Below are 27323 nucleotides of genomic sequence, written 5' to 3'. Positions count from 1 at the left end.
TCAAACTTGAAAGGAAGTTCATAAAATTTCTGAAACATCAATGGAAGTCTGAATTTTAAGAACCAATAAAATTTTTGAAATCTCAAAACCGAGACCTTGGAGGAAAAGTCTTTTATCAACAATGGCAATACTTTCGTAGAGCACAAATTAATCACTCACGAACCAGAACACAATGCCAGGGAACTTTTTTATGCATTCCACTCTAGTTCCACGCTACAAAAAGATGAAGCATAGCATATTGTTTTATTTCAAAACAAAAAAACCAGGTCATGTAATATGAACCCTCATAAAACATGATCCCATCAGTACATCCATCTCGTAAATCTAAAGATTCTTATAATGGGATAAGCAAATAAGGCCAGCAAATTACCTGCTCTCCTACAAAGCATGCTTATATACGCAGTAAGACTGAATGACCAATGATACCAATCACCACTTGACGCTGACATGCTAAGCACTGCTGCTGAAAACATATTCAAACTAGGAAATCTTTGCATTCTGAACCTTTCATATGAGATCAGCAGCGAAAGCATGATATAACCAAGAGTGGGTGAGAACCTACCTAAAATAGATTTACATGTTAAGAGCCCTTCTTGATATCTAAGTACATAACATATCTTTTCTAACCATAAATATAATACTTCATAACCACCCGCAAAAATGTCAAAGTGCCAAACTAGAGCACATTAGCACTAAGAAAATTGAAATCTCCAGTATACAATGTAGCCCTTCAGCAAACCTGATATGCCAGATCACTGCAGCGTTCATTTTCTTGAAGCAGTCTTCTCCTTGTTCCTGCCATTGCAAAATATACTAACATCAGAACCACTGAATCTGGGATGAGGGTGAGCACTAATTAAGCCTTTCTTCTCACCAAGTCACACCAAAATCCAAATTCTAATACTGCTCACCCGCTAAATTAGTAGTTGTAAGGCCTCTCGGATTCATACAATAATGGTATGGTATGGTGCAATCTATGGCCTTGGAATAGGCCAATGTTGCTATCGTGCAAGCGCGCACACTTAAAATTTAAGTTGGGTCCAAATTAATTAATATTTTTTTTATAGAGGAGTTTTTTCTAAAGAGACAGGAAGAAGAATACAAAATGGAGCAAAGGATTCAACGGAATACAAGACAAGAAAATAAAGAAGGTACATCAACTCTCTCCTGAAAAGCAAGACCCTTATAAATCTCTGCTAAAGATGAAATAAAAACAGACCACAAATTAAATTGTTCAGAAGACAACCACTTCTTAGCCCTCTGATCTCTTACCACTGAATTAATATAATTGAGGACTCCTCGTCAGTGACACATGCGCAAGTGCAAATGACTAAAAAAATTATTAGACATTTAATATAATGAACTAAGGTGAGTCTCAGTATCTAAAAAATAAAATGGATGGGGAGCTCATCCAATGAAATATCTTGAAACTTTCAAGAGACACTCGTTGATGAAGATTGAATGATGCCTGATAGAAATTTATTTACCATTTTTTTCTCAACAAAGCCTTCACAATGGTTTTGGTATATGTGAAAAAACATCCAACTATGACATAATCAGAAGCTAAAACTATGCTAAAACCAACTAAGAGTCCCATTAGTACTATTTCTATTTTTTGTTTTCTATTTTCTTTTCTTCTGATAAATAAACAGATTATGACAAGAAGTTTGTTTCCGTTACTAATTTTCTGTTTTATTGGTTGGTTTTCATCTATTTTTGAAAAAAAAACAAAAACACTGGAAATCAGATTCTATGACTTTCAGACTTTCAGTTGCTTCAGTGAGTTGTTGCTAGAATACTTTCATATGTAAAATTAATTTTGTGAATTAAATCATTCATTTTATACATAATTTTTAATTAAAACTAAATTAAATGACTGAATCCAAAAAATAATTAAAACAAAAATATCCATAAAATTTCAAAAATTTTGAAGAAAAATTAAGTCACTTTAAAAAATGTTTTTACTATTTTTTAATTTTCATGTACAATAAGATTGTTTTTTGTAGCACAAAAAATTAATTTTTGAGATATTATTAAGTAAAAAAATAACTATAATAATTTCTATATTTACTATAATATTTTAATTTTAATTTTTATTATTTAAGCTATACTTTTAATTGTTATTTGATTCAAGGACAAAAATGTTGTTCAAACAAGTTTTTAATTTTTATTACTTTTATAGGTATTAACCACATAGGTTGCTGTTTTCCGGTTTTTAGGTTTTCACTTTGGTATTTAGTTTTCGTTTTCATAATTTTGAACAATAATACCAAACAACCTCTAAAACTTCCACTTTATTGATACTATCTTTTGTTTATTTAATGGTTAATTAGTGAATTCTCATAATTCCAAACTTTGAACTTATGATATTGAAAAACAACAACAAACAACAAAACAAGCCTTAAGTCCCACAAAGTGGAGTCGACTACATGAATCTTTTTCTGCCAATTTATGTGATCATGGACAATTTCTTTCGACAAAATTAGGGCTAAATCCTTACTATCTCGTTCCAAGTTATTTTAGGTCTACCCTTACCCATCATAGTAATTAACTCACACTTTCTCACTAGCGCACTATGTGGTCTATGTTGCAATGCCCAAGTCATCCCTCCCATATCTTATCTTCTACAGGAGCTACGCTAACTTACCGTGAATATGTTCATTTCTTAATTTATCGTTCAATGTTATATTACTCATCCATCTAAGCATTCTCATCTCGACAACTTATTACTTTTTGAATATGCTATTTCTTAGTCGGCCAACATTTTGATCCAAATAGCATAGCTGGTCTTGTAGCCATCCTATAAAACTTTCCTTTTTAATTTTAAGGGTATTTTATGATTACAAAGCAGACTTAAAGCACTTCTTCATTTTACCCAACCTACTTTAACTCTATCCATTAAATTCTCTTCAATTTCTCTTTCAGCTTGCATAACAGATCCAAGTTCAGTTTATTATACATCCAAAATACTAGACATTTTACAAGAGTTCTAAAACATGCAAAGAGATTTCTATATTCTAAACTTTTTTTTCCATGATATATCTTCTCTTTGTAGCATTTATGCTACTATTGATTTTGTATTGTCTTTCAACCAATCAGGCCTTTTTTTTGGGGTACAATTAACATTTTGGTTGTTGATTGAGACAAGAAACTGTGGCAACTAGATATTTGTTGATCCTTAAAGGATGATGATAAATTAATAAAAATTTTCTCAAGGAGAGCATATTACCCTTATTCAGCTGACTTGCTCATATTCCTCTTTATTTCATGTCTATTTTTAAAATCCTTATGTAGCGAGTAACATTGAGAAAAATCCTATTAGGGTTGCTCAATTCGTTGGGCTTGTCTGTTGCATGGTCGAGGGTTCAAGTATGTTGCATCTAAGATCAGACTCATGATTTCCCTGAATTGCTAGCTGTGGGGCCAGTCAGCGTCCTGTGGGTTTGATATCGCACCAGGGGGTCCAATGTGGCTGATTGGTGGTTGCAATTCCCACGTCCTCCAAAAAAAAATATTGAGAAAAATCATGAGATTTTCTTTGGTCAAGGATAGGGGAGAAAAAGTATCATTTCAGTAGTTGGGAGGTTGTTTGTTTGTAGATCTAAAAAGGAGAAGGGAAAGAATATTGAGAAAATATTAAGAGATTTTCTTTGGTCAAGGATAAGGGAGTAAAGTATCATTTGGGTAGTTGGGAGGTTGTTTGTTTGTAGATCAAAAAAAGGAGTTGACAAAAGCAGAGGAAAAGAAGGGGGGGAGAGAGAGGGGGGGGGGGGGGGGGCACAATGAGTTAATGGTTGTGGTGTTTTCCATAGGGGAGCTTTCCCTCTGGAACAAAATAAAAGTATATTTGGCTTGGACAGTAATAAATGGGATGCTAATTTGGGGTGGACATGTTCTTGTGAAATTCTTTTGGAAGGTCCTCTTTTCATTCCTTAGACCAATTTTATAGTGAGAAATGATCACAACATTCGGTTTTGGGAAGACATTCGGGAGGGGATTCTTTGCTTTGTACATCTTTTCCTTGTTTGTGCCGACTGTCCTCTTTGGATAGTGAGTTTATTTCTTCATTCTTTACTTCAAACGGGGAGTAATTCTCTTGGGATTTCCATTTTTATAGGGGCTCTTTGGAGCTTCCCTATTAAAGTTTGTTGGAGGGTAGTCTTCTTTCCTATAGGAGGGACTACCATCCATGGTCGTTCTATTTCTCTGACAGATGGTCAGAACTTCATCTGGGTTCGAATCAGAGGTCCACTAGAGATCAAATATTGTTGAAGAAACAAGATGTTTCTTCTGACCCTTCCAGACAATTGAAAAATAAGGACTTCTGATCCTTATAGGGAAGTTTTTTTTGGAGCATTTAACCAATAAAAGCATGTCCTTCGCACGTCACAGTTTTATTCAAAGGAAAAAGTCCCCTCAAAGAATAAGGCTTCTATTTGGTTGAATGCTCTTAATAAGTTTAACACTAACAATCAGCTGCAAAGTACAAGACATATTAAGGTCTTACCTCCCATGATTGTTCTCTCTGTTTTGAAAGTTTTGGATGTGTCGATCTCTCACCTGCTCCTCCATCTCTCCTTTGGTTTGGAATAGTTTTTCTGGCTTATTTGGAGAGTAATGAGTGTCCATGGAGGATTTTTGGCTAATATCATTTTCAGGTTTTAAAAGGGTAAAGATGATTTGGCGTTGTGGATTCAGGACAGATGTACAAAGAGAAGAAAGACCCTCCCATAAAGAAAGACCCTCATATAGTACAATAATGTAGATTTTTATATATAGTATAAATATGTGTCTAGAAATATATGTAGAATTAATTTTGGCCTAAATTAATTCTTTAGAGATATTATCTTTTATTTTCAAAAGATAGGACATTTTGTACCCAAAATATTTTACAATATTCATTCTTTATACATAGCAGATCATGACCAAATGGCAGCCTCTGAAACTTCACATCACATGGCAGACACTCATCTTCCCCCCCCCCCCCCCCCGCCCTCTCTCTCTCTCTCTCTCTCTCTCTCTCTTCCCCATCAGATTTTCAGGTTCACAACATGGTATCAGAGCCACATTACCAGGGGTTCCTATGTTCTAATTCTTCTTGTCCACATTTTTTGTCTGTGTAAAGGGAAAAAAAATTATGTTATTCCTCATGTTGGATGATTTTCACAGTTCGTTTCTCTTCCACATGCAATTGAACTGCACATGTGGAGGAATGTTAAGGCTTGATATACATTGTTTACCAACAACCTATCAGCTCAAACTTTAGCAAAGTAGTTACTTAACATGGAATAGTATAAATACCTCACTTCGAAGTAGTTACTTAACACTTCAAGGTCTGTGCACATAGGCACAAATTCTTCTCTAAAATCAGACAAATAAATCAATAAATACAAAGATAGTAACCAATATCAAAGGCCCTCATAAATACATGGCAGCAGAACACAGGCCAAACGATTAAAAGATTAATTCAAATAATAGCAATTAAGCAATTAAGAGCATAATAGACTTACCACATGAAATCATACTTATTTTGTCCAAGCCTTTCAATCACTATTAAATCTGTCATTTTTGTAATTGCCAAAACGACTTGAACCAGCACCACTGAAACCACCACTGGTTTGGCTTGCACGAGTATCACCAAATCCACTACCACTTGAACGGTTTGAGATACCTAAGTCCCCAAAGCCACTGGAACGCCCAAAACCAGAACTGCCAAAGCTATTTGGGCGGCTTGAACTAGAACCAAACCCACCACCTGATCTTCCTGAGCCAGATCCACCATATCCACCCATCTTACCAGAGCCAGGCTCACCATATCCACCCATTCGACCAGGTGATGTACTTCCATATCCACCAGAACGACCAAATCCAGAACCACTATAGCCACCAGGACGACCAAAGCCTGAATCACCAAAACGACCATTTCCCCTGTTTCCATATGAGTCAAATCGGCGGCCACCAACCCCAGCCCCAGGCCCCATTTCATCAAACATATCTCTGGCTCCTCCTTCAACAGAAATCCTAGGGAGCTGGCAAAAACATGAGGAAAGCAGCAAGTCATTACAAATTTCACAATAACAGGGAAAGAGAGAGAGCATGTGTGCGCGAGGGAGTTCACAATGTGGCAAATAGGTTCTAAATGCATGAGTGTCACATTGAAAAACAGCAATGAAGGTGGAAGTTTGTGCATGCATATAAGCTACAACAGTCTATGCATCACATGCTCAAACAGTGTGTGCATGAATTATAAGTAGTATATGAGTACACCACCACGCATAGTAAGCATAAAATATTGAATACACATCCCAGAGGTATGACAAGCATAACATTAACATATTCAGTATACATCCTGCTTCTGTGGTAAGCTAATTGCATGTACAATATTTAAAAACAAAATGTCGTATCATCTGCCAAGTACTGTTCTGAAAGAGCCTAAACAACATGGGATACTGCTGGTACAGAGCAATGTAGAAATAATCAATTACAAAGCACAAGACCTTCCAAGCATCCAGAAATTTAAATTTAATGGATGTAATAATAATCCTTTTCTCAACATTTTAGTTATCCCCAAAAAGGGCTTACAGGATATGGTTTTGACTTCAGATTTCAATGACTATTACTCCACCCCACCATCCCCCCCCCCCCCCAAAAAAAAAAACCCTAGGTATTTTGCAATTAAGATGGAGAAAATTTCATCTTTTTGCCCATTCAATGAACTTCAATTGAACACATTCCTCTATGCCTAGTAAAATATCACCAAATTTCTTAAAACGAACATTTCCTGTGAAATATTTCATTTGGATAGCACTTGAAATCAGTAAGAAATATTCCGACATTTAGAATTAAGGATCAAAGAACACAATAATAAAAAAAAAAATAACCACCATTTGTGTGATAGAAATACAATGAAAAGCTTGAAGAAGACCATAAAAGTAGGAGACTTTCTAAAGCTGGCTATTTGTAGCTTTCATTGATAATAGGGTTTTGCACACACTTACCTCCTCCGTGACCTTGGAAGAACTAAGGCTTGTGAATTCGTAGCATCTACCTTTTAATGAGAACTTGCAAAAATGATGGAATTCTAAAGCAGGCTTCCTGCATCTCTACGTATGGTGCATACGACATTGATGGCTTCTTCTGAAGGCAGATTAGCAATGCAATATGGCTTGGAGATAATTATCGTTGGAGGAAACAGCTTCTTATGGAAACTAATAACAAGGGGTTGTTTCTTTGGGTTGCCAATTAATTTGCCAAGTGACCCTCAACAACGCCACATGTCTCCTTCAATTTACAAATGTGGCATTGTGATTTAATTAGTTTGTGTTAAATAGCTGGTTTAACCTTTACATTTAATTGTTTAGTTTTAATATCAATTTTATTTTAAGGAGTTATATTTTGAAAGTTTATAACAATAAAGTGAACATTAAAAATTGGATTCAAGTTCTCTTTATTCTTAGTAGAGACGGGTGCTCAGTGTCAGTACTGTTAGAAATATGCTTTGACGCGTATGATTAAAAGATATAGAATTAAAAGATATGTTAATGTGCTTAAGAAAATGGTATCATTTGACATCATTCTGGAATGATGGCTGGACTCACTAATGTTGCAATTCTAGGTCATTTTTAAGTATTAACAATTCACTCCAGCAGCTGTTTGTACTCTGTGAGGCAATTGGGCCGCTCTTTTCAAATTTCTTTTGGGCTCAAATTACAAATGCAAATCAAGCTCATAACAACAAAAAAAAACCAAGCCTTAAGTCCCACTAGGTGGAGTCTACTAGATGTATCCTTTTTCCACCAATTCACACAATTGTGGGCAATTTCCTTCCACAAATTAAGGGCTACTAAATCCTTATTTACCATCTCATTCCAAGTTATTTTAGGTCTACCCTCACTCTCCTACTGGCTACTACCACTCATGATAACTAGCTCACTCCCCTTCATGCACTAGTTGGCCTATGTTGCAAATGTCCAAACCATCTACGACACCCTTTCCTCATCTTATCTTCTCATGCTATGCCTAACTTACTATGAATGAGTTTATTCCTTAATTTATCATTTAGTGTTATAGCACTTAATTCACCTTAGCATTCTCAATTTAGCAAATTTACTTTTTGGTCAAGTTAAGTTGTTTACCTCATCCATGGTTGTGTTGATGCTTCACATAGTTTGTGATTGTCCCAATTAGTTTTGATTGTTTTCTTGTTTGACATTGGTGTGGCTGCAAGTTTGCTTGTGTTGGGATGGAGTCTATGAATCCCAAAAACATGTTTCCTTCATCGCTGCCCCAGACAGGATGGAATTTCAATGAATTAGATCCACAAGAATCGCAAAGTCCTAGCTTTTCAATATAAAGTGAATCATTTAGGTCTTGAATTTCTAGTCCATTCTCGACTCAAAAGTCGGATGGAAAGAATTATGTTCCAAGGTCTAAAGCTAGTCAAGTTTATTTAGTACGATAAGGAAAATCTGACCACTTGCTCCGATTTGATCCTTCTTATGAGAAGAGAAAAGAAGTGTGGATTCAAGAAGATGCCTTGATTGTTTCCCTCTTGTGGAATTCTATGGAGCCGCAGATTGCACGGATGTGCATGCATCTAGATACATGCAAGGATATTTGGGATTATGCCAAGCTTCTATGCTCTAGTAACATTACACGTATGAATGATTTATCCCAGGAGTACTTTCAATTACAACAAGGAGATAGGAGCACAGCAGATTATTTTAGAAAGATGAAGTGTATTCATGAGGAGCTTAACGTCGTGCAACCTATAACCACCGACATCCATGAGATGCAAAAGCAGAGGGAGCAAATGATAGTTCTTTGGGTTCTAATGGGCTTGAGACCTGAGTTTGAGGCAGTCCGGTCCCAAATACTCAGTAGTGCAAAGTTGCCATCATTTGCCAATGTTTATTCTTGTGTCCTTTATGCTTCCTTTAGCACACATTCTCCTACTTTTGCATCTGGCTCCGAGAGGACAACCTTTGTTACATGAGTGATTCTAGCTCTCTACCAAACAACCACAGAAATTATCGAGGTGGTTTGAGTAGTCATGGTAGTAGAGATGGACAAGGTAGAGGCACTCCACACAAGTGCACTCTTTGTGGACGAATTAATCAAACTATTTAGCAGTGATGGGATCTCCATGGTAGATCATCACATGTCGCCAATGCAACCACCACCGACTTCACACCTTTGGGGGCAGCCAATGCAGCCACCACCGACTCCACACCTTTGGGGCCAAGTGGGGGGCAACGTACTGTATCCATGTCAAAGGAAGAGTATTCCAAGTTCCAGCAAGTATCAAACATCACAACAAGCTTCTCTTCCCATTGCATCTCTTGCCCAAATAGGTAATCTCACAGTATGCCTATCATCCAGTACTTCTCACCCAAGTCCTTGGGTCATCGACTCTGTTGCCACTGATCATATCACAAGCATACCTAATTTCTTCTCTACTCTTCAATATCCTGTAAATTTAGCTTGTGTTACTCTTGCTAATGGATCCACCACTACAATCAAGGGAATTGGGTTTTGTATATGCCCAAGTTTCCTTTCAATCTTGTTTGTTAACAAGATTAATAAATCCATGAATTGTTCAATAACATTCTTCCTTGATTTTGTGGTTATTCAGAATTTGAAGACGAGGAAGATGATTGACGGAGGGTGAAATGCTACTGGACTTTATCACTTTGACCAACTATCTCCTTACTGCCTGCACTGCTATTGTCACACCTCTCCAAATTCATTTTCATCTTGGTCATCCTTCACTAAAAAAGTTGAAACGCCTTGTTCCTGTTTTGAGTTATGTGTCTAGTCTTGATTGTGAGTCTTGTTAGTTAGGAAAGCACCATCATATCCCCTTCGCTTCTCAAGTCAATAAACAGGGTGCAAGCCCTTTCATGTTAGTCCATTCTGATGTTTGGGGTCCTAGTAAAGTTGTGTCCAAGTTGGGTTTCTAGTACTTTGTAACCTTTGTGGATGATTATTCAATAATGACTTGGCTATAATTAATAAAAGAATGTTCTGGGTTATTTCATGTGTTTTGTGCTTTTAGTTCTGAAACAAAGACTCAATTTGATTTTGCCAATTCAAATACTTCAAAGTGATAACGCTAATGAGTATTTCATTTCACAATTCACTACTTATATGACTTAGTTTGGTATTGTCCATCAATCATCCTGTGTCCAGACTCCTCAACAAAATGTGGTTGTAGAGAGGAGAAGACATATCCTTGAAATCACTTGCACCTTACTTTATCAAATCCATATACCTACAGTGTTTTGTAGCAATGTTGTACTTACTCCTTGCCATTTGATCAACAGGATCTCATCCTCTGTTCTTAGTGGTAAAATTCCCTACTCCATTCTCTTTCCTAATTCACCTTTATTCTCTCTCCCTCCTTGTATATGCGGGTGTGTGACCTTTGTTCATCAACTAACTCCTAAGGTGGATAAGTTGGATCCCTATGCTATAAATGTGTATTTTTGGGCTACTCATATACTCAAAAGGGCTACCCTATTTCGGAAGCCTTAGCCCACTCTGGGTGGAGGAATGCTATGGTTGAAGAGATGAATGTTTTACAAGACAACTGCACTTGGGACTTGGTATCTCTTCCTCTTAGCAAATCCGTGTTTGGTAGCCGCTAGGCACAAACTATGTAAGTCAACCATGATGGTTCTATGGCTTGTCTAAAGGCCTGTCTTGTTGCTAAGGGGTATACTTAGGTTTATGGTTTGGATTATTCCGACAACTTTTCTCCAGTTGCCAAACTTACATCGGTATGCATGTTCATCCCCTTGTCCACTACTTGTCATTGGCTTCTACATCAGTTAGACGTGAAGAATGTCTTCTTGCATGGTGACCTTGAGGAGGTCTATATGAAGCAACCACCTGGGTTTGTTGCCCACAGTGAGTCGGGCTAGTGCGTTAGCTCAAGAAGGCACTATATGGTTTAAAACAATCTCACAGAGCATGATTTGGTTGTTTTCGTGCTAGTACTTGAGTTTGGTCTTCGACGGTGTGTAGTGGACCATTTTGTGTATTATCTTTATACTTCATCAGGTTGGATCCTTCTTGTTGTTTATGTGGATGATATTGTTATTACATGTGATGATGATAAAGGCATTCAAAGTCTCAAACTTCTTCTACAAACTAAGTTTCAAACCAAAGATTTGGAATCGTTAAAATATTTCTTTGATATTGAAGTATCTAGTTCTCGTATGGGAACTATTTTGTCACAAAGGAAGTTCGTTCTTGACTTGTTGGATGAAACTAGATTGATGGGATCCAAATCGATTTATCAAACTATGGATCCTAACAACAAGTTAGTGTCGGATATGGGTGATTTTCTGTCAAATCCTGGACAATACCAAAGACTTGTTGGAAAGTTGAATTATCTCACAGTCACTAGGCCAGATATATTTTTTGCAACAAGTGTTGTGAGTCAATTTCTAGATACTCTGAGGACAAATCATTGGGGACGCAGTAATTCGAATCTTGAGATATCTCAAAGGTGCACTTGGGAGAGGTCTTTTATATCGTGATCAGGGTCACACTTATATTCATGGATATACATATGCAGATTGGGCTGCGTAGCCTTCCGACCAGAGATCCACAACCAAGTGCTACTTGTGAACTTGTGGCCAGGTCAAGTGCTGAATCAGAATATAGAGCTATGACTAACACTGCTTGTGAACATGTCTGGTTTAAGAACACATTGGGAGAATTGGGTTTTTCAAATTCTCAGCCTATGAAGTTGATGTTGGAACATGTTGCTCTTCATATTGCCTCCAATCCCATCTTTCATAAGTGTATGAACCACATTGAAGTTATTGTCACTTTGTTCAAGAGAAACTTGTGCAGAAGCTCATTACTATTGCTTAAGTGAGGTCTGATATGCAGCTTGCTGATTTGTTTACCAAATCTTTGGAGGGTGCTCATGTTAAATTTATTTGTAACAAGCTAGGAGCATATGAGATTTATGCTCCAACTTGAGGGGAAGTGTTAAGAGGCTATTTACGTCTTTTAGTATTATTATTAAGTGTGTTGGTATGTTAATTAGTGAGTTAATAAGGGTATTATTGTCACTAGAATGTATTTGATTGTATTATAGAGAGAGGGAGAGGCGGTATTATTGTCACTAGAATGTTTTTGATTGTATTATAAATAGAGGGAGAGACCTATCTTTGAGTTAGGTCATTAATTTAATCAAAATCTCAACAATTATTAAACTCATTCACCTTAACATTCCCATATTAGCAACTTTCACTTTTTGTATATGTTGTTCCTTAGTTGCCCAACATTATGATCCATTAAGCGTGGCTGGTCTTACAACCATCTTATAAAACTTTTCTTTTAATTTTAAGGTTATTCTACAAACACACAACACGGCTGACGCACTCTCCATTTTACCCAACCTGCTTTATGTATTACATCTTTACGAATTTCTCTTTCTAGTTGCACAGATCTAAGATACCAAAATCTACTAGAGCTATTAATTTCTTGACTATCAAGTTTAACCTTATCTCCTTTACACCTCCTTACATTACTAAAATTACATTTCATATAACCAAGGGATCTTATTTTGGATATTCCTAGTAAGTTCGCCAATTACTCTATTATATGCTTTCTCTAAGTCAATAAAAACCATATGCAAGTCCCTCTTCTTTTAAATAACTTTTCCATTAATCTTCTTAAAAGATAAATAGATTTTGTTGTCAACCTCCTAGGCATAAACCAAATTAATTATCTAAAACTCTTATTTTAAGTCTTATTCTTTGCTCAATTACCCTTTTCCATAGTTTCATCATATGACTCATAATCTTAAATCTGCAATAGTCATTACAATTTTCAATATTGCCTTTGTTTTTGTATAAAGGTATTAACATGTTTTTCCTCCATTCCTTTATCCCCTAAACATTTCCAAACTTCAATTGGTATGCTATCCGGTCCCATAGATTTTCCACTTCGCATCTTTTTTAAAGCAATCTTCATTTCAATGATTCTAATTTTGCGAATAAATCTCCTATTTTAGTCTTTTCCTCATTTGTCACTTCCAAGTTCAAGCTTTCAGTTTGGTTTTCATTAAACAACTTACAAAAGTATCCTCAACACCTCTCTTTTCTGTCTTGTTCTTAAGACATCATCGTTCTCGTCCTTTATACATTTTACATTACCTAATTCTTTGCATTTCTTTGTCTAACTCTAGCAAGTTTATAAAAGTTTATTTCTCATTTCGTATCTAGTCTTGTATATAAAGTATCATAAGCTCTATATTTAGCTTCACTAATGGCCTTTTTACATTTTTTCTTGCCTCTTTATACTTGCTGAGTTTTTCTATATTCCTACAACGTTGCCATGTTTTATACCCAATCTCTGTCATAAAGGCTTCTTGGATATCTTGATTGCACCACCAACTTTCTTTACTGCCCAAGGGATATCTAGAGATCCGCAGCTCAAGAGGCTCTTCCAACTAATCGATGCCCCTCCACAATCTCCAAAGCTCTCAGATTAAGGGCCGAGTCTTTGGATTTAGTAAGGGCTATATAATGGCTTTATAAACAATGAAATTTCTAATGATACTCCCATGGTTGTGATAAGCACACATGGGTATAAGCATTCTCTCTCTCTCTCTCTCTCTCTCTCCCTCCCCCCCCCCCCCCCACACACACACACACACACACACACACATGATATTTCTATAGAAGTTGTTTTACATTACTTTTGGGAATGAAAAAAATATATATTTCTTTACATGCATTAAATTAGGAAGTTTAACCTTGGGGAATTTCGCCCTCTTAAATCTTACAATTAAATCACTCAACAAATATTGTCTTCAATTTTTGTATCTAACCTGCAATAATATTAAGGTAATTTAACTTTTTTCTATTTCTTTTCTTTTTAATTTATGTTTATTATTACTTCAAAATTGTTAGAAATTGTAATATTTTCACCCTTCATTTTGGAGCATAGACTTTGAGTCTTGAATCTGAATTTGTGTGAATTTGGGTAAAATATAATATAAAATTACACTGAGTTGTTTCTTAAATCCACACAAATTCAATTCAAGTCCCAAAATCCATACTCCAAACACTACCTCAATGAATTGTGAGGGATTTAGATTCCCAAAAAAATGCCAATTTAAAAGTTCTATTTTGAGTGACTTTGCTTTTTTTTTTTGGGGGGGAAAATACGACTTTTCCTCTATCTTTAAACCTGGTTTTAGAGTTTGGATTTCAGGCCTTGGATTTGAATTTGTGTGGATTTGGATGAAACTCAAATTTGTTTGGTGATTGCAATGGTGATTGGATTTCAGGCCCTGGTTTGAAACTTTTTCCCCACTACTAGCAATGGTGATTGCGAGTTAGAATTTGACACCTTCCTGTAAGCATGGTGATGATTAAATCTGTTGTAGGGGATTTTTTGGGTTGGATACGGTCAAATTTTGGGTGGCTTTGCCTTCTTTTTTTTTTTGGGGGGAAAAATATGACTTTTCCTCTATGTTTAAACCTAGTTTGACAGTTTGGATTTCAGGCCTTGGATTTGGATTTGTGTGGATTTGAATGAAACTTAAATTTGTTTAGTGATTGCAATGGTGATTGGATTTCAGGCCCGGGTTTGAGACTTTTTCACTACTACTAGCAATGGTGATTGTGAGTTAGAATTTGACATTAAGTCCGTTGTAGGGAATTTTTTGGGTTGGATATGGTCAAATTTTGGGCATGTAAAGGGGGTGGAATTAGGAAGACAACAGCATGGGACCGAAGAACAGATCGATCAAACATAAAAGTTGCCTTTGATATCAGGACCAAAAAGAACATCTGGCTTTTTTTTATCTCAAGTCTTGTCAATACTTGTTCCTCCATGTGTCTTGATTTTGAGGCACTTCCATCCCGAGGGATTTGTAGCAAAGCAAACCATGTTCAACCTTATAGTCTCCAAGGCACTAAAGAGGGCTTTGTGGTTTTTGAGTCTGAGGGGTTTATTCTGAATGAATTGAGAGGAAAGTCAGCAACTTCAATAAAGAAATGACTGTATTTGATAAGAGAAATTATCTGAAAAATGTTTTGGAAAGGAATGGTCTGAGAACAAATTTGCAGATTTAATCTCAAAAAGTCAGTTCCCTCTATTTATCAAAAAAATAAATTGTTTTGTCATCTTGATAGTACAGCAAGATGAAAGAAGTCAATCAAAAAGATGAAAGTGACTAAGATGAAGGGAAAGTTGTGAAAATTTTGACACTAACAGGACATATGATGATGTTCAGATTCGGGGTGTTGATAATGCTGATGAGCCAACATCTGAAGGACTTGGGAGTTTGATGACTTTGGTCATAGCAGCGTTGGCTTCAGCACTAATGTAATAGCGGTGATGATGAGATGATGGAAATGATATTTAGGCTGAAAATGCCATAGGGAATTTATCCTACTTTGGCATTTTTCGTACTATGATTTTTATCATGGACACCTTTACTTTGCATTTGCGTAGGTTCATATATTAAATCATGTGTTAATTTTGCAGTGATAATTATGTATTTAAAACAGGTACTAAGAAATTTGACCACATATGAACTTGACGACATGTTAATGCTTTAATTATCTCAAAAAATTCTTTTTTTTTTTTTTTGTGCTTCTAAAATAATGACAGTAACATTAATTTTACAGAGTATTATTCGCATTCTGCACTCAATAATGAGATACAAGGGCTTCTTTAGAACCTTTCACAAGTATATCTGAACTAGTGGTAGTAATTTGACATAGTTAGTAGGATCTTGTGATTTCATGCTTCAGGCTTACAATCCGATTTCATGAACCCTTCCCTAATCCCAGTTCAAAAAGTGATTTTGACAATGATGGTCAGTGCCACCACACAACACATTGTCCATCAATTTTGCTTTCAACAATGTTTTAAAAGGCTTAATCAAGGCTCGCCTCAAGGCAAGGCATGGCTAAAACGCCCTAAGGCTTAATCTAAAATACCAAATCCCAAAAAGGCAAATGCATTACACACTGAGGCAATGCTTTTGCACAAAAGGCACGCCTTTTTACTTAAGGCTTACGCATTTTGAGTGTGTTCGATTCTCAAGCAAGATTTGGCTAGAAAATTTTAACTCCCTGTTTATATAAAAGGAATGTCATAATATGAGTTGATTTCTAAAACTCTTGAACCTCAACCTTTCCAAAACAGTTTAGTTGTATCTTAGATCTTGAAAAATAATTTGAACTTTGTAATGTTATAGCTAGCTCTTGTCTTGATTTTACGTAATGAATTTAAGTTAGCAATTTTTTTGAATAGCCAACAATTAGAAAATTATATTTGATTTTTTTTTTCACATTATATTTGTGATTTTCTTAATTTTTAAAATATGCAATTTATTTACATATTTTTATCTAAAAATAAAATCTCAAAAGGCTTACACCCCAACGCCATAAGGCTTACACCTCGCCTCTTAAGGGTTAGAGCGCCTTGCCTTGTGCCTTCGCCTTTTAAAACATTGCTTTCAATCCTACTTATTCAACATCCCAAGCCTTAATATGGCACTAAACGGATCTAAAACATTGAATAACAAAACAAAAATAAGAGCATGTAAGGAAAAGAGGAGATTGATAGTAACCTCCTTGAATTTGCATCCCACTTCTCGTTCTATGTTCCTCACTGCCCTAGCTTGATCATCTGTGTAAATAAGAACTGCACTTCCCCTCTTCCCAGCACGTCCTGTTCGGCCAGACCGATGAACAAAAAGTTCTGAAGAGTTTGGAAGTTCATAATGTATCACCTGATCCAAAATATGAGGTCTTGTTAGTGCATTCGGGAGTTTAAAATAGATGTGAATAATTCAGCAACTAATCCATTTTATTAGCAAATAATTAAGCAACTATGGGTGGATAATTTTTTCTCTAGGCGAAGCATACCCTTTATTAAACAGCTTCATCATGCAAATCCTACAAGAACATAATATGCATGTACATTGCAAATATTCGCTCATGTCCACCTCACTGAAATTCACCCTAACCCCTTTCTAAATCTCTTAGCTTTCAAATCCACAACAATCCTACTACAACTTAGTTAGGCTGTGCGGCTTCAGAAGAAAGGGGGAAGAGAGGGGGCAAATAGATGATAAATTTTTTCTATCAAGAAAATAGAAGATAAGATAATAAGGTACCAAATCATCTATTCAAAATTATAATAACTTTTGTCAATTAAAAATATGAAATTGACACAATTCACTGAAAAAGGAAGGATATTTCACCAAGTCAACATTCGGTACATCAAGGCCACGGGCAGCAACATCAGTAGCCACTAAAATATTAAAGCGCCCATCCCGGAAACCAGAAAGTGTTCTTTCCCTCTGATTTTGTGAGATATCCCCATGCAGAGGTTCACATTTACAGTTTCTTCCCATCGTATATGCCAATCGATCAGCATCACGCTTTGTTTGAGTGAAAACAATGCACTTCCCTCCCTTTGCATGCTCCTAAAAAATATAAATATTACAATAAGAAAAGGTCTGTTAACAGAGTTAAAGAACTCTTTCTAAAATGTTGGGGTTAAAAGCATCACAATAATCAAATTAATCACAATGCTGCAAGAGAAGTGATTAAAGCTCAAGACTGTACATTTATCAGAGGCACAATAATTGATGCCTTCCCATGCATGTTTGATGCAATTGAATACAGGGAAATTCCTTCAGCCAACTTTTGATCAGAATCTCCCACCTACAAGTATACAAGTAAATAGTAAGCCTGTAATTGTGAGAATTAATTAGTTATAGACATTTATTTTCCTATAATTCAGCTTTACATAATTATATCTACTAGGAAACAACACTAGCTACTGACTGCCTTTGTTTCAGTTATCCAAGAAAACAGGACAAAGCAGACACTGATTTTCATTTCTGAACAGAATTTTTATCACAAAAATGTAGATTATCTAATAGGAGCAATGAACCCACTTTCTCACCTCTCAAGTTTATTTTACCAAATTTGGACGTAAAAAAAAATCATTCTACATGAATAGAGCATGCCAACCCAACTGGTGCTTCTACAGGAAAACATAATCAAATAAATCTACAATTCTTTTTACTCACAAGGTCAATCATCAAAGGATTTTTTAAGTATCTCATGCTAAGATTTTTTATCCAATTTGGCATTGTTGCAGAGAACATCATGCTCTGACGATTCTGCGGTAACTTGTCTAGAATTACTTCAACATCCTCTTGAAAGCCCACATTAAGCATCTGATCAGCTTCATCAAGAACAACAAATTGAACTTCTGATAAATTTAAAGCACCCCTCTTAACAAGGTCAATAATGCGACCAGGCGTTCCAACAACCACATCAACACCATAGTCCAACTGACTCATTTGGCGAGAGATGGGTGTGCCACCATAAATACAAATTGTACTCAAATTGGGGGCAGACTCATAAAATTCCTTCTCAACTTGCCGAGCGAGTTCCCTTGTTGGGGCCATAATCAAGGCCAAAGGATACCTTCCAAGCCTGTATGTATGTTTGAAAATAAAACATATAATGTGAATAGCAAATATAACAAACTGCACACAATTAACCAATAGAGTGCATGATCCATCTTCACAAAAGGAAAAGAAAAATAACGAATGTGAAACCAAAAGAACAAACCCGTGCTTAGCATTGTACTGAATAATTTTATCCATGATGGGAATTCCAAAAGCAAGAGTCTTCCCTGTCCCTGTCCTAGCACGGCCAATCATGTCCCGCCCCTGCATTGCAGGTTCCAGCACAGCTTTCTGCATAATGTGATTTTAAATAAATGTTCACATCTATAATGTATATAAAAGTACAAATAGTGTAAGTTATTTTGTGAACAAAAATATCCTTATCTTTTAAAAGGAAGACAAAAAATTCCTATAAGGAATAAAATATGTAGATGTAAATTAATTTATGGACAAAAGCCTCCTAATATTTTAAAACTTAAAAAGTAAGGCCAAACATTCCTAAAACAAATAAATTCTATACTAAATAGAAGTATAAATAGCGTAAATCATTTTGTACACAAAATATGCTTGTCTTTTGAAACTAAGACCAAGTATTCATGAAAGATCTGGTGTAATGAAAAGTGGGCGAGGGTGGGCTAGGCCATCGCCCCGAAGCGACGCACTATGTTGGCGCTACGGTGTCAAATATGCAAGGGTTCCTACATCATTCTGGACGTGGGCAGGTAAAGACATTAGTTCAAGAAACTAGGATTAGATTAGCAACTTGGAATATAGGGACACTTATGGGTAAAAACATGGAAATTGTGGATACAGTGATCAGAAGAAGAATTAATATAATTTGCCTTCAAGAAACTAAGTGGGTAGGGGAGAAAGCTAGAGAAATGATAAATCAGAATTTAAACTTTGTTACACTGAAAAAGAAAAACATAAGAATGGAGTAGGCATTATTATAGACAAAAACTTAAAAGATAGCGTTATGGATGTAACTAAAGTAGGGGATAGAATTATAAAAAACAAGATGGTATTAGGACGAGATAATAAATATCATTAGTGCTTATGCTCCTCAAGCCGGCTTAGCAGAAAATCTTAAGAGACAATTTTGGGAAGATATGGATAGTATTATACAAGGCATACTAGGGATTGAGAAAATATTTATAGGAGGAAATCTGAATGGACACATTGGAAGAGAAAATAAAAATTATGAGAGGATACATAGAGGTTATGGATATGGAGACAAAAATGAGTCTAGAGAGATGCTCTTAGACTTCGCTATGTCATATGATTTTAGTATAATGAATACTTGTTTTAAGAAGAGAGAAGAACACTTAATAACCTTTAAAAGTGGACAAAATAGAAGTCAAATAACTTTTTTTCTAACTAGGAGGGTTGATCGTTTATCATGCAAAAATTGTAAAGTTATTCCAGGTGAAAGCCTAACCACACAATATAGAGTCTTAGTGTTAGATATATGTATAAAAAAATGGAAGAAAAAATGACAAAATAAACCAGTGTAAAAGAACTAGATGGTGAAACCTAAAAGAAGAAAATATAATAAAATTTAAAGATAAAATGATCAAAGATGGGGATTGAACCATAGAGGATGGGATAGATACAAATACTCTTTGGAATAGATTAGCTAACTCTATTAAAAAATAGAAAAAGAGATTTTAGGTGAATCAAGGGGAAAATTCTCGAATAGCAAAGAAAGTTGGTGGTGGGATAAAGATGTACAAAAAATCATAAAGACAAAAAATTTGGTATAAAACGTGGCAAAAATGTAGAAACATAGATAACTTTGAAAAATATAAGGAGGCAAGAAAAGATGCAAAAAAGGCCGTTAGTGAAGCTAAATATAGATAATTTAATAGTTTGTATGATAGATTAAGTACAAAAGGAGGAGAACGAGATATATTTAAACTTACTAAAGCTAGAGAAAGGAAGAGTAAGGACTTAAGAAATGTAAAATGAATAAAAAGTGAGGATGATATTGTCTTGGTTAAGGACGAAGACATTAAAGAAATATGGCGAAGTTATTTTAGTAAGTTGTTTTATGAAAACCAAATAGAAGACTTAAACTTAGAATTGTCAAATGAGGAAAAGACTAAAAATATAAGATTTATTCGCAAACTTAGAGTTAACGAAGTTAAGTTTGCACTAAAAAAGATGAAAAATAGGAAAGCTATGGGACCAGATAACATCCCAATTGAAGTTTGGAAATGCTTAGGTGATAACGGAATTATATGGTTAACTAATTTATTTAATACAATTGTAAAAACTAAGAAAATGTCAGATGAATGGAGGAAAAGCACTTTAATGCCTATATACAAAAATGAAGGCGATATTCAAAATTGTAATAATTATCGTGGAATTAAACTTATGAGTCATACAATGAAACTATGAGAAAGGGTAGTTGAACAAAGATTAAGGTTAGAAACAAAGGTTTCAGAAAATCAATTTGGTTTTAAGAAGATTAATGAAAAAATTTAGGGAAAAGAAGAGGGACTTGCATATGATATTTATTGACCTTGAGAAAGTGGATAGCTAGGGAAGTTCTACAGTGGGTTTCAGGGGAAAAAAGAAGAAGGGTGTAGTAGCTATAACGATGTCATTAAAGATACATACGATGGAGTAATGACTAGTGTAAGGACTATAGATGGAGAAACTAGAAAATTTCCAATCACCATAGGTGTACATCAAAGATCTGCTTTGAGTCCTTATCTTTTTGCTTAGTGATGGACCAATTGACTAAGAGTATTCAAAAGGAGGTCCCATGGTGTATGTTGTTTACAGATGATATTATATTAATTGACGAAACTAGAGGCTTTAGAATAAGTAGAAATAAGATAAAATATATGAAATGTAATTTTAGTAATGATAAGCGGAATATTAGAGACAAAATTAAACTTGATGATGAAGAAATAAATAACACTTGTAGATTTCGATACCTTGGATCTATTATGCAAGCTGAAGGAGAAATCGAAGATGATGTAATGCATAGAGTTAAAGCAGGTTGAGTAAAATGGAAAAGTGCTTCAAGTGTACTCTGTGATTGTAGTATACCCTTAAAATTGAAAGGAAAGTTTTATAAGACAACTATAAGACCAACTATGTTACATGAATCAGAATGTTGGGCAACGAAGAAACATAATATCCAAAAAGTAAAAGTTACCGAGATGAGAATGTTTAGATGGATGAGTGGTATAACATTGAAAGATAAATTAAGGAATGAACATATTCGTGGTAAGTTAGGTGTAGCTCCTATAGAAGACAATGGAGGGACGACTAAGATGGTATGGACACTTGCAACGTAGGCCACATATTGCACCTATGAGGAAGAGTGACTTAGTTACTGTGGGGGGTAAGGGTAAACCTAAAATAACTTGGGAAGAGATAGTGAGTAAGGATTTAATATCCTTAAATCTATCAAAAAAAATGGTCCATGATTGCATAATTGGCGGAAAAGGATTCAAATAGCCAACCCCACCTAGTGGGACTAGGCTTGGTTTTGTTGTTGTTGTTGTTGCACAGAAAGCAAATTCAAGCAAAATTAGATAGGATTACATTTAGAATGTCTAGAATAAACTGACAGTATAAATATACCTATATCCATACTATGAAGTATAAATTGATAAAAGTACTAATTGGGTAAATAATTTTGTGAAAAAAATATATATCTTTAAATTTTAAAAGTAAGACGAAACATTTGTAAAAGAAAGTAAATTAAACCAATAAAATTACATTTATGAAATTTACTTTGAATAAGTTAAATCATTAAATTAATAGAAAGAAACTTTATCAGGTTAAAAAATAAAATAAACTCGTAAATATCATATATAAACTAAAAAGTATGAATAGTGTAAATCATTTTGTAGACAAAACATAATTACCTATTAAAAGACAAAAGCAATTTTGAGAAAACAAATTCAAGAAAAATTAGACAAATATACATTAAGGAATTTTATTTGAATAGCTTATGATTTGAACCTAAAAAAATCTATTTGATTAAGGAAATAAAATAAATAGAATGACATTAAAAATACTAAATAAAAGGTATATCCCAAAAATATATCTAAATTCCTTTGATGTCGTCTAAAATTATTGCGAAATGTGTAGCATCAGTTAGATAATACAGCTTCTAAAAATAAATTTTAGAAATAAAATTGTAAACCTACAAGAACTTCTAAATAATAAATTTTAATTTTAGTAGAAATTTAAAAACTCATTAATTATCATTAAAACAACAACAACAAACATAAGCCTTAAGTCCCACTTGGTGTGGTTGGCTACATGAATCCACGATCTTGTAAGTAAACAAAAATAATAATAATTATAAAGATTTTAGGTAGAAAACACAATTTAGAAATTGCCACAAATTTATTAATAAAAAATAAAAATAATGGGAAAATTTATATGCATTCATTATTTTTTTTAATCTGTAATGTAATATAAATATGTCATGTACGATAATTTTTAAGATTCTTCTTGTCCCTTCATCCACGTGGTATCACAATAGCATCTAATCTGTATGTTTTTATCTTATAATTTTATAAAGTATAATTTTTATAAATAGCTTTGAATAGTCATGCTTTAATATTTGCAAACTAAATTATCACAATATATTTTTAATTTGTACTATAAATATATCTAAACATAACTAAGAATTATTAAAATATTTTACACAATATTATTTATATGAAATCACATGCAACCAATGTGACTTACTACAACAACAACAACAACAACAAAACCAAGTCTTAGCCCCACTAGGTGGGGTCGGCTATATGAATCTTTTTCCACCAATTTATGCGAACGTGACATATTTACTAGTATCCAAAAATTACTACTTGGCATTTGCGGAGAATGTCTATGAATCATGTGGAAAGAGCTTGAATTTGTTCAAAAAATGAAACAAAAATGGCTAAACAAACAAAAATGAGTTAATTTTTTCAAGAATTAGTATGCACAATAATAATAAAAATTATTATTATTATAATTATTATTAATATTATTCATACATACCACCCAATATTTTGAAATTAGACATATAGCCTTAAATTTTTGCAAATAAAGCAATGTACGAATTATTTTGCACTAAAGGAAAGGTGATTTGCCTCCCCTCTCTACAAATCTACAAACATAATTCAAACCTAAGACTAATTTGCCTGTAGAATCTTAAAAAATCAGACTATAATTGGTATTATCATAACAAAAAAATACAAATAAAAAACAAAAATAAAATAAAACCCAGAACTTTCACACTTTATAAGCTACAGTTTCAAGACATACAATTTTTCCATCATAGCTTTAGTATTCTGGTCAGATTGTAGGCACTATGCAAATTTTGAAACTGCAAGCAAAATGTAAACCTACAAGCTACAAGCTACAAGCATACAACACCCCCTCTTCCAACCACCACCACCACCAAACAACAAAAAGAAAAAAAAATTGCTTCCTTGAAGTTCAAATCCTATTAAGACAATGCGTAACAGAATAACGTCAGCAAAAAATAGGAGCAACACAGCCCAATACTAACAACTACCAAGTTCTCTGGGAACATACGAATGGGAGATATTGCAGGCTAAACATATATACATTAACCAACAAAAATGATTTCAAGAAATAAGCCAAACATTCTTTCACTGCACTAACTAATTTTGCAATTACAATCAATGAACGTTCACAATTTTAAATTTACAACTATAAGACTTGGGACATTAGAAATAAAATATATCAAAACAGAGTCATGTCAGTTTGGACCCCTGGCCTATTAAAGGCTATCGAACCTAAAATAACTGAACAAAATAAAGTGTGGATTTAATTTCCCTTTATTTTCCTTGGTTTCAAAGAACCAACCACAGCATGAGCCATTTCTCCCCGCTTTGAACAGACACAACAACCCAATAATTACACAAATAACCATACTTTCAAATTTGAGCAATAATTATATAACTTGTCATTTTCTACAGAACAGCTCTCCACAACTCCCCAAAGGTGGGTCGCTGCTGCAATTCTGTAGCATCTTTCTGTTTATCCCCATACGATATTGCAATAACTTAATTTTCAAGCATTTTGATCACCCATAACAAGAACAGAACCAACAAATTACATTTAAAAGCACTCCTGACATTGTGTTTGGCAGCTAGAAACAGAAGGAAAATAACAGAAAATAATGCAAAAGTTACTCAAACTCACTCCTGCAGCTAGCTTCCATTTTCCCCCTTTCTCAGTAACAACACAATGAGCGAAATATTTTAATTTTTATCTAAAATAGTATGGATTAAAAGAATGTGCATACCTGAATGGGGAAGAGCTTGGTAATACCCTTCTTCGCCAAGGCAGAAACGATATCCTGAGAAATCCCAAGCTGGGAAATTTCAAGACCCTGATCACTTGCTTTCGACGACTTCTCCTCGTCGGAATAATCAGCCACGGCGAACTCTGCCTGCAACAGGGACGACGCCCTGAAATTCAACGGTCCAGATTTCCAGTGGAAATCCCTCACTCCTCCGATGCTGCCAAACCCCACCCTCCTGGGTGCCGTGAACCCCGTTTGACCACCGAAACCGTCATTTCGTAGAAAGGCAATGTCCGTCGACAACAGATAACGATGATGAGGCTGATGATGATAAAGTGCTTCAATGGAAGATAAGGCTGCCAACGTCCGCTTCGACGCTATCGACGGTGCCTTCCTCAGCATAACATTCATCATCGTCTTTGGCTGTCTAGTCTTACAGAGAGAGGGAGAGAGAGAGAGAGAGAGAGAGAACCCTAGTAACAGAACTAGGGTTTTAGCAGGGGGGTGCGGGCGGAGGAGGACGGACGAACTTTGAGGTTTAAACCTAAATTGCAATTGCTGTCCAAACGGTCCGTGCGGCAGTGCTTTGCATGGGAGGGTATATTTGTCTGAATGAGCAAAAAATCACCAGGGCAGATTTGTCTTTTCAAATTGTCCATCTTTGCTCTTCCTCCCCCTCTCTTGCCACTAATGTCAGCAATTTTCGACAAAAAAAAAATTACAATATCCTTACTTCTATTTTTTCTCCTTGTCTTATTACTATTAAAAATTATGAAATCGAAGAACTAAAAAATAAAAATTAAAACTAGAAATTGAAAATCAACAACTTGTTTAGTTATATTTCTAAATTTAAAATAAACTAAAAACTCGATTAAGAAATGCTCATTTTTCCGCTTGAATCAAATAACAATTATAAATATGATTAAAATAACAAAAGTACGGAGTAATATACATTAAAAATATCATAATAAACTTTTTAATAATTATTAGATTTCAAAATTCAGCTTACATAAACAATTTATTGTATACGACAATTGAAATGTAATAATCTCATATTTGGAGAGGTATTGAATTTGGAGTTTTATTATATTTGATCAGATGTAGTATAAAATTGTATTAAAATTTATCCAAATCTATTCAAATTCATATCTAAGGTCCGAAATTCATGTTCCCAAACACTACCTAAAAATATTTTTAAAATAACTTCTATTATTGTAATCTTTTTGAAAAAAATTATTGACATTTTTTATTTCAACTATTTTTAAATCCATATGATCATTTTATTTTTATTTTAATTAAAAATATATTTAAAATGAATGATTAAATCCAAAAAAAAAAGTTAATTTAGGGTACTATATTATTCTAACAACAAGTTATCAAAACAATTGAAAATCATAAATTTTGATTTTCAACTTTTTTTAACAACCAACTATAAACCTTCAATAGAAACAAAAAATCAACAAAGTAAACAAATGTGTTTTCACTTTATGTTTCACGGACACAATCTTCTTAATAATATCCCTTTGCTCCAAGGTGGTGAGGATGTCAAATACAAGGTTTTTGAGAAATAAAGAAGATGAAACCTCATAACATAAGTATGGGAATTAGGAACTATGAATATAACGCTATTGACTTCGGGCTTGAATGACCCATCTTGATTGCTAATATATTTGGCAACCATTTGAAAATCAAATAGTAGACAACTAAACCATTGGTTTTTAAACTTATCTATTTGCTTTAAAAAACAGTGTTGCCACTTTAGTTTTAAAAAGGCAAAATAAAGAAAAAAATTTGAAAAAAGATTTCGGTTTAGGAGTACCATTGTGGATAGGGAAGGTAGCCCTTTTAAATTCCTTTTAAATGAAATTTGAGAATATAACGCTATTGACATCGGCCTTGAATGACCCGTCTTGATTGCTAATATATTTGGCAACCATTTGAAAATCAAATAGTAGACAAGTAAACCATTGGTTTTTAAACTTATCTATTTGTTTTAAAAAATAGTGTTGCCACTTTATTTTAGTTTTAAAAAGGTATAACAAAGAAAAAAATTTGAAAAAAATTATTTAGGTTTAGGAGTACCATTGTGGAGAGGGAAGGTAACCCTTTTAAATTCCTTTTAAATGAAATTTGAAAGAATTTCTATAGCATATATTCCATAAACAGTTACCATACTTACCATATGTGTGTGTCTCTCTTTGAAAGATATTTTTCTATAAGAAAAACATTTAAAACATGGAATATAAGTTTTAATGATTGTCAGTCGACTGCTTGTAGAAACTTTTGTTCCTTTTTTTGTTTTTGTTAGAAAAAATTTCATACCTTTCACTTTTGAAAAGGCTTTTGTACAACTCATATAAAGGATTTAACCTATAAGACCCCAACTACTCTATATCTCTTCAAAATGAACATACATTCATGCAACTTTTGAAAATAGAAAGAAGAAGAAAGAAAAAGATTTTTAAATTTTTTGGTTGATATGGTTGGATATACAAAATAGATTTGCCTACATATCCTCTGAAGAGGAATTAAGTCACTTGTAGTTCCTAAAAA

General features: G+C 34.3%; 1 protein-coding gene across 2 annotated transcripts; it reads right to left on the bottom strand.

The window, feature by feature from the left end:
* Positions 1 to 221: 221 nt before the first annotated feature.
* On the bottom strand, positions 222 to 25341 carry LOC131149870 (DEAD-box ATP-dependent RNA helicase 53, mitochondrial-like). Of its 2 annotated transcripts, XM_058100656.1 has the most exons (8): positions 24771 to 25341; positions 18639 to 18766; positions 18089 to 18500; positions 17619 to 17717; positions 17252 to 17476; positions 16616 to 16777; positions 5511 to 6029; positions 222 to 795 (listed from the first exon to the last, which is right to left on the bottom strand). In XM_058100656.1, the coding sequence occupies exons 1-7, from the start codon at positions 25182 to 25184 to the stop codon at positions 5544 to 5546; spliced, it is 1926 nt and encodes a 641-aa protein (XP_057956639.1). In that variant the 5' UTR covers positions 25185 to 25341; the 3' UTR covers positions 222 to 795; positions 5511 to 5543. The 2 variants fall into 2 exon arrangements, with proteins under 2 accessions (XP_057956639.1, XP_057956640.1); XM_058100657.1 differs by lacking the exon at positions 222 to 795 and having other exon boundaries at positions 5281 to 6029; positions 24771 to 25326.
* Between the last annotated feature and the right edge of the window lie 1982 nt (positions 25342 to 27323).

Source organism: Malania oleifera, chromosome 2 (genome assembly GCF_029873635.1).
Source record: "Malania oleifera isolate guangnan ecotype guangnan chromosome 2, ASM2987363v1, whole genome shotgun sequence".
In the NCBI taxonomy this organism is placed as follows: domain Eukaryota; kingdom Viridiplantae; phylum Streptophyta; class Magnoliopsida; order Santalales; family Ximeniaceae; genus Malania; species Malania oleifera.
Note: the sequence above shows the minus strand (reverse complement) of the source record. Positions and strands in the feature narration are given on the sequence as shown.

Coding starts and splice junctions, on each gene's coding strand:
- LOC131149870 (XM_058100656.1), bottom strand. CDS start 25,184: ATGATGAATGTTATGCTGAGGAAGGCACCGTCGATAGCGTCGAAGCGG. Junction 17,718..18,088: donor ATCCTTTGATGATTGACCTT/GTGAGTAAAAAG, acceptor GTATACTTGTAG/GTGGGAGATTCTGATCAAAA. Junction 16,778..17,251: donor ATGTACCGAATGTTGACTTG/GTGAAATATCCT, acceptor ATTTTGGATCAG/GTGATACATTATGAACTTCC.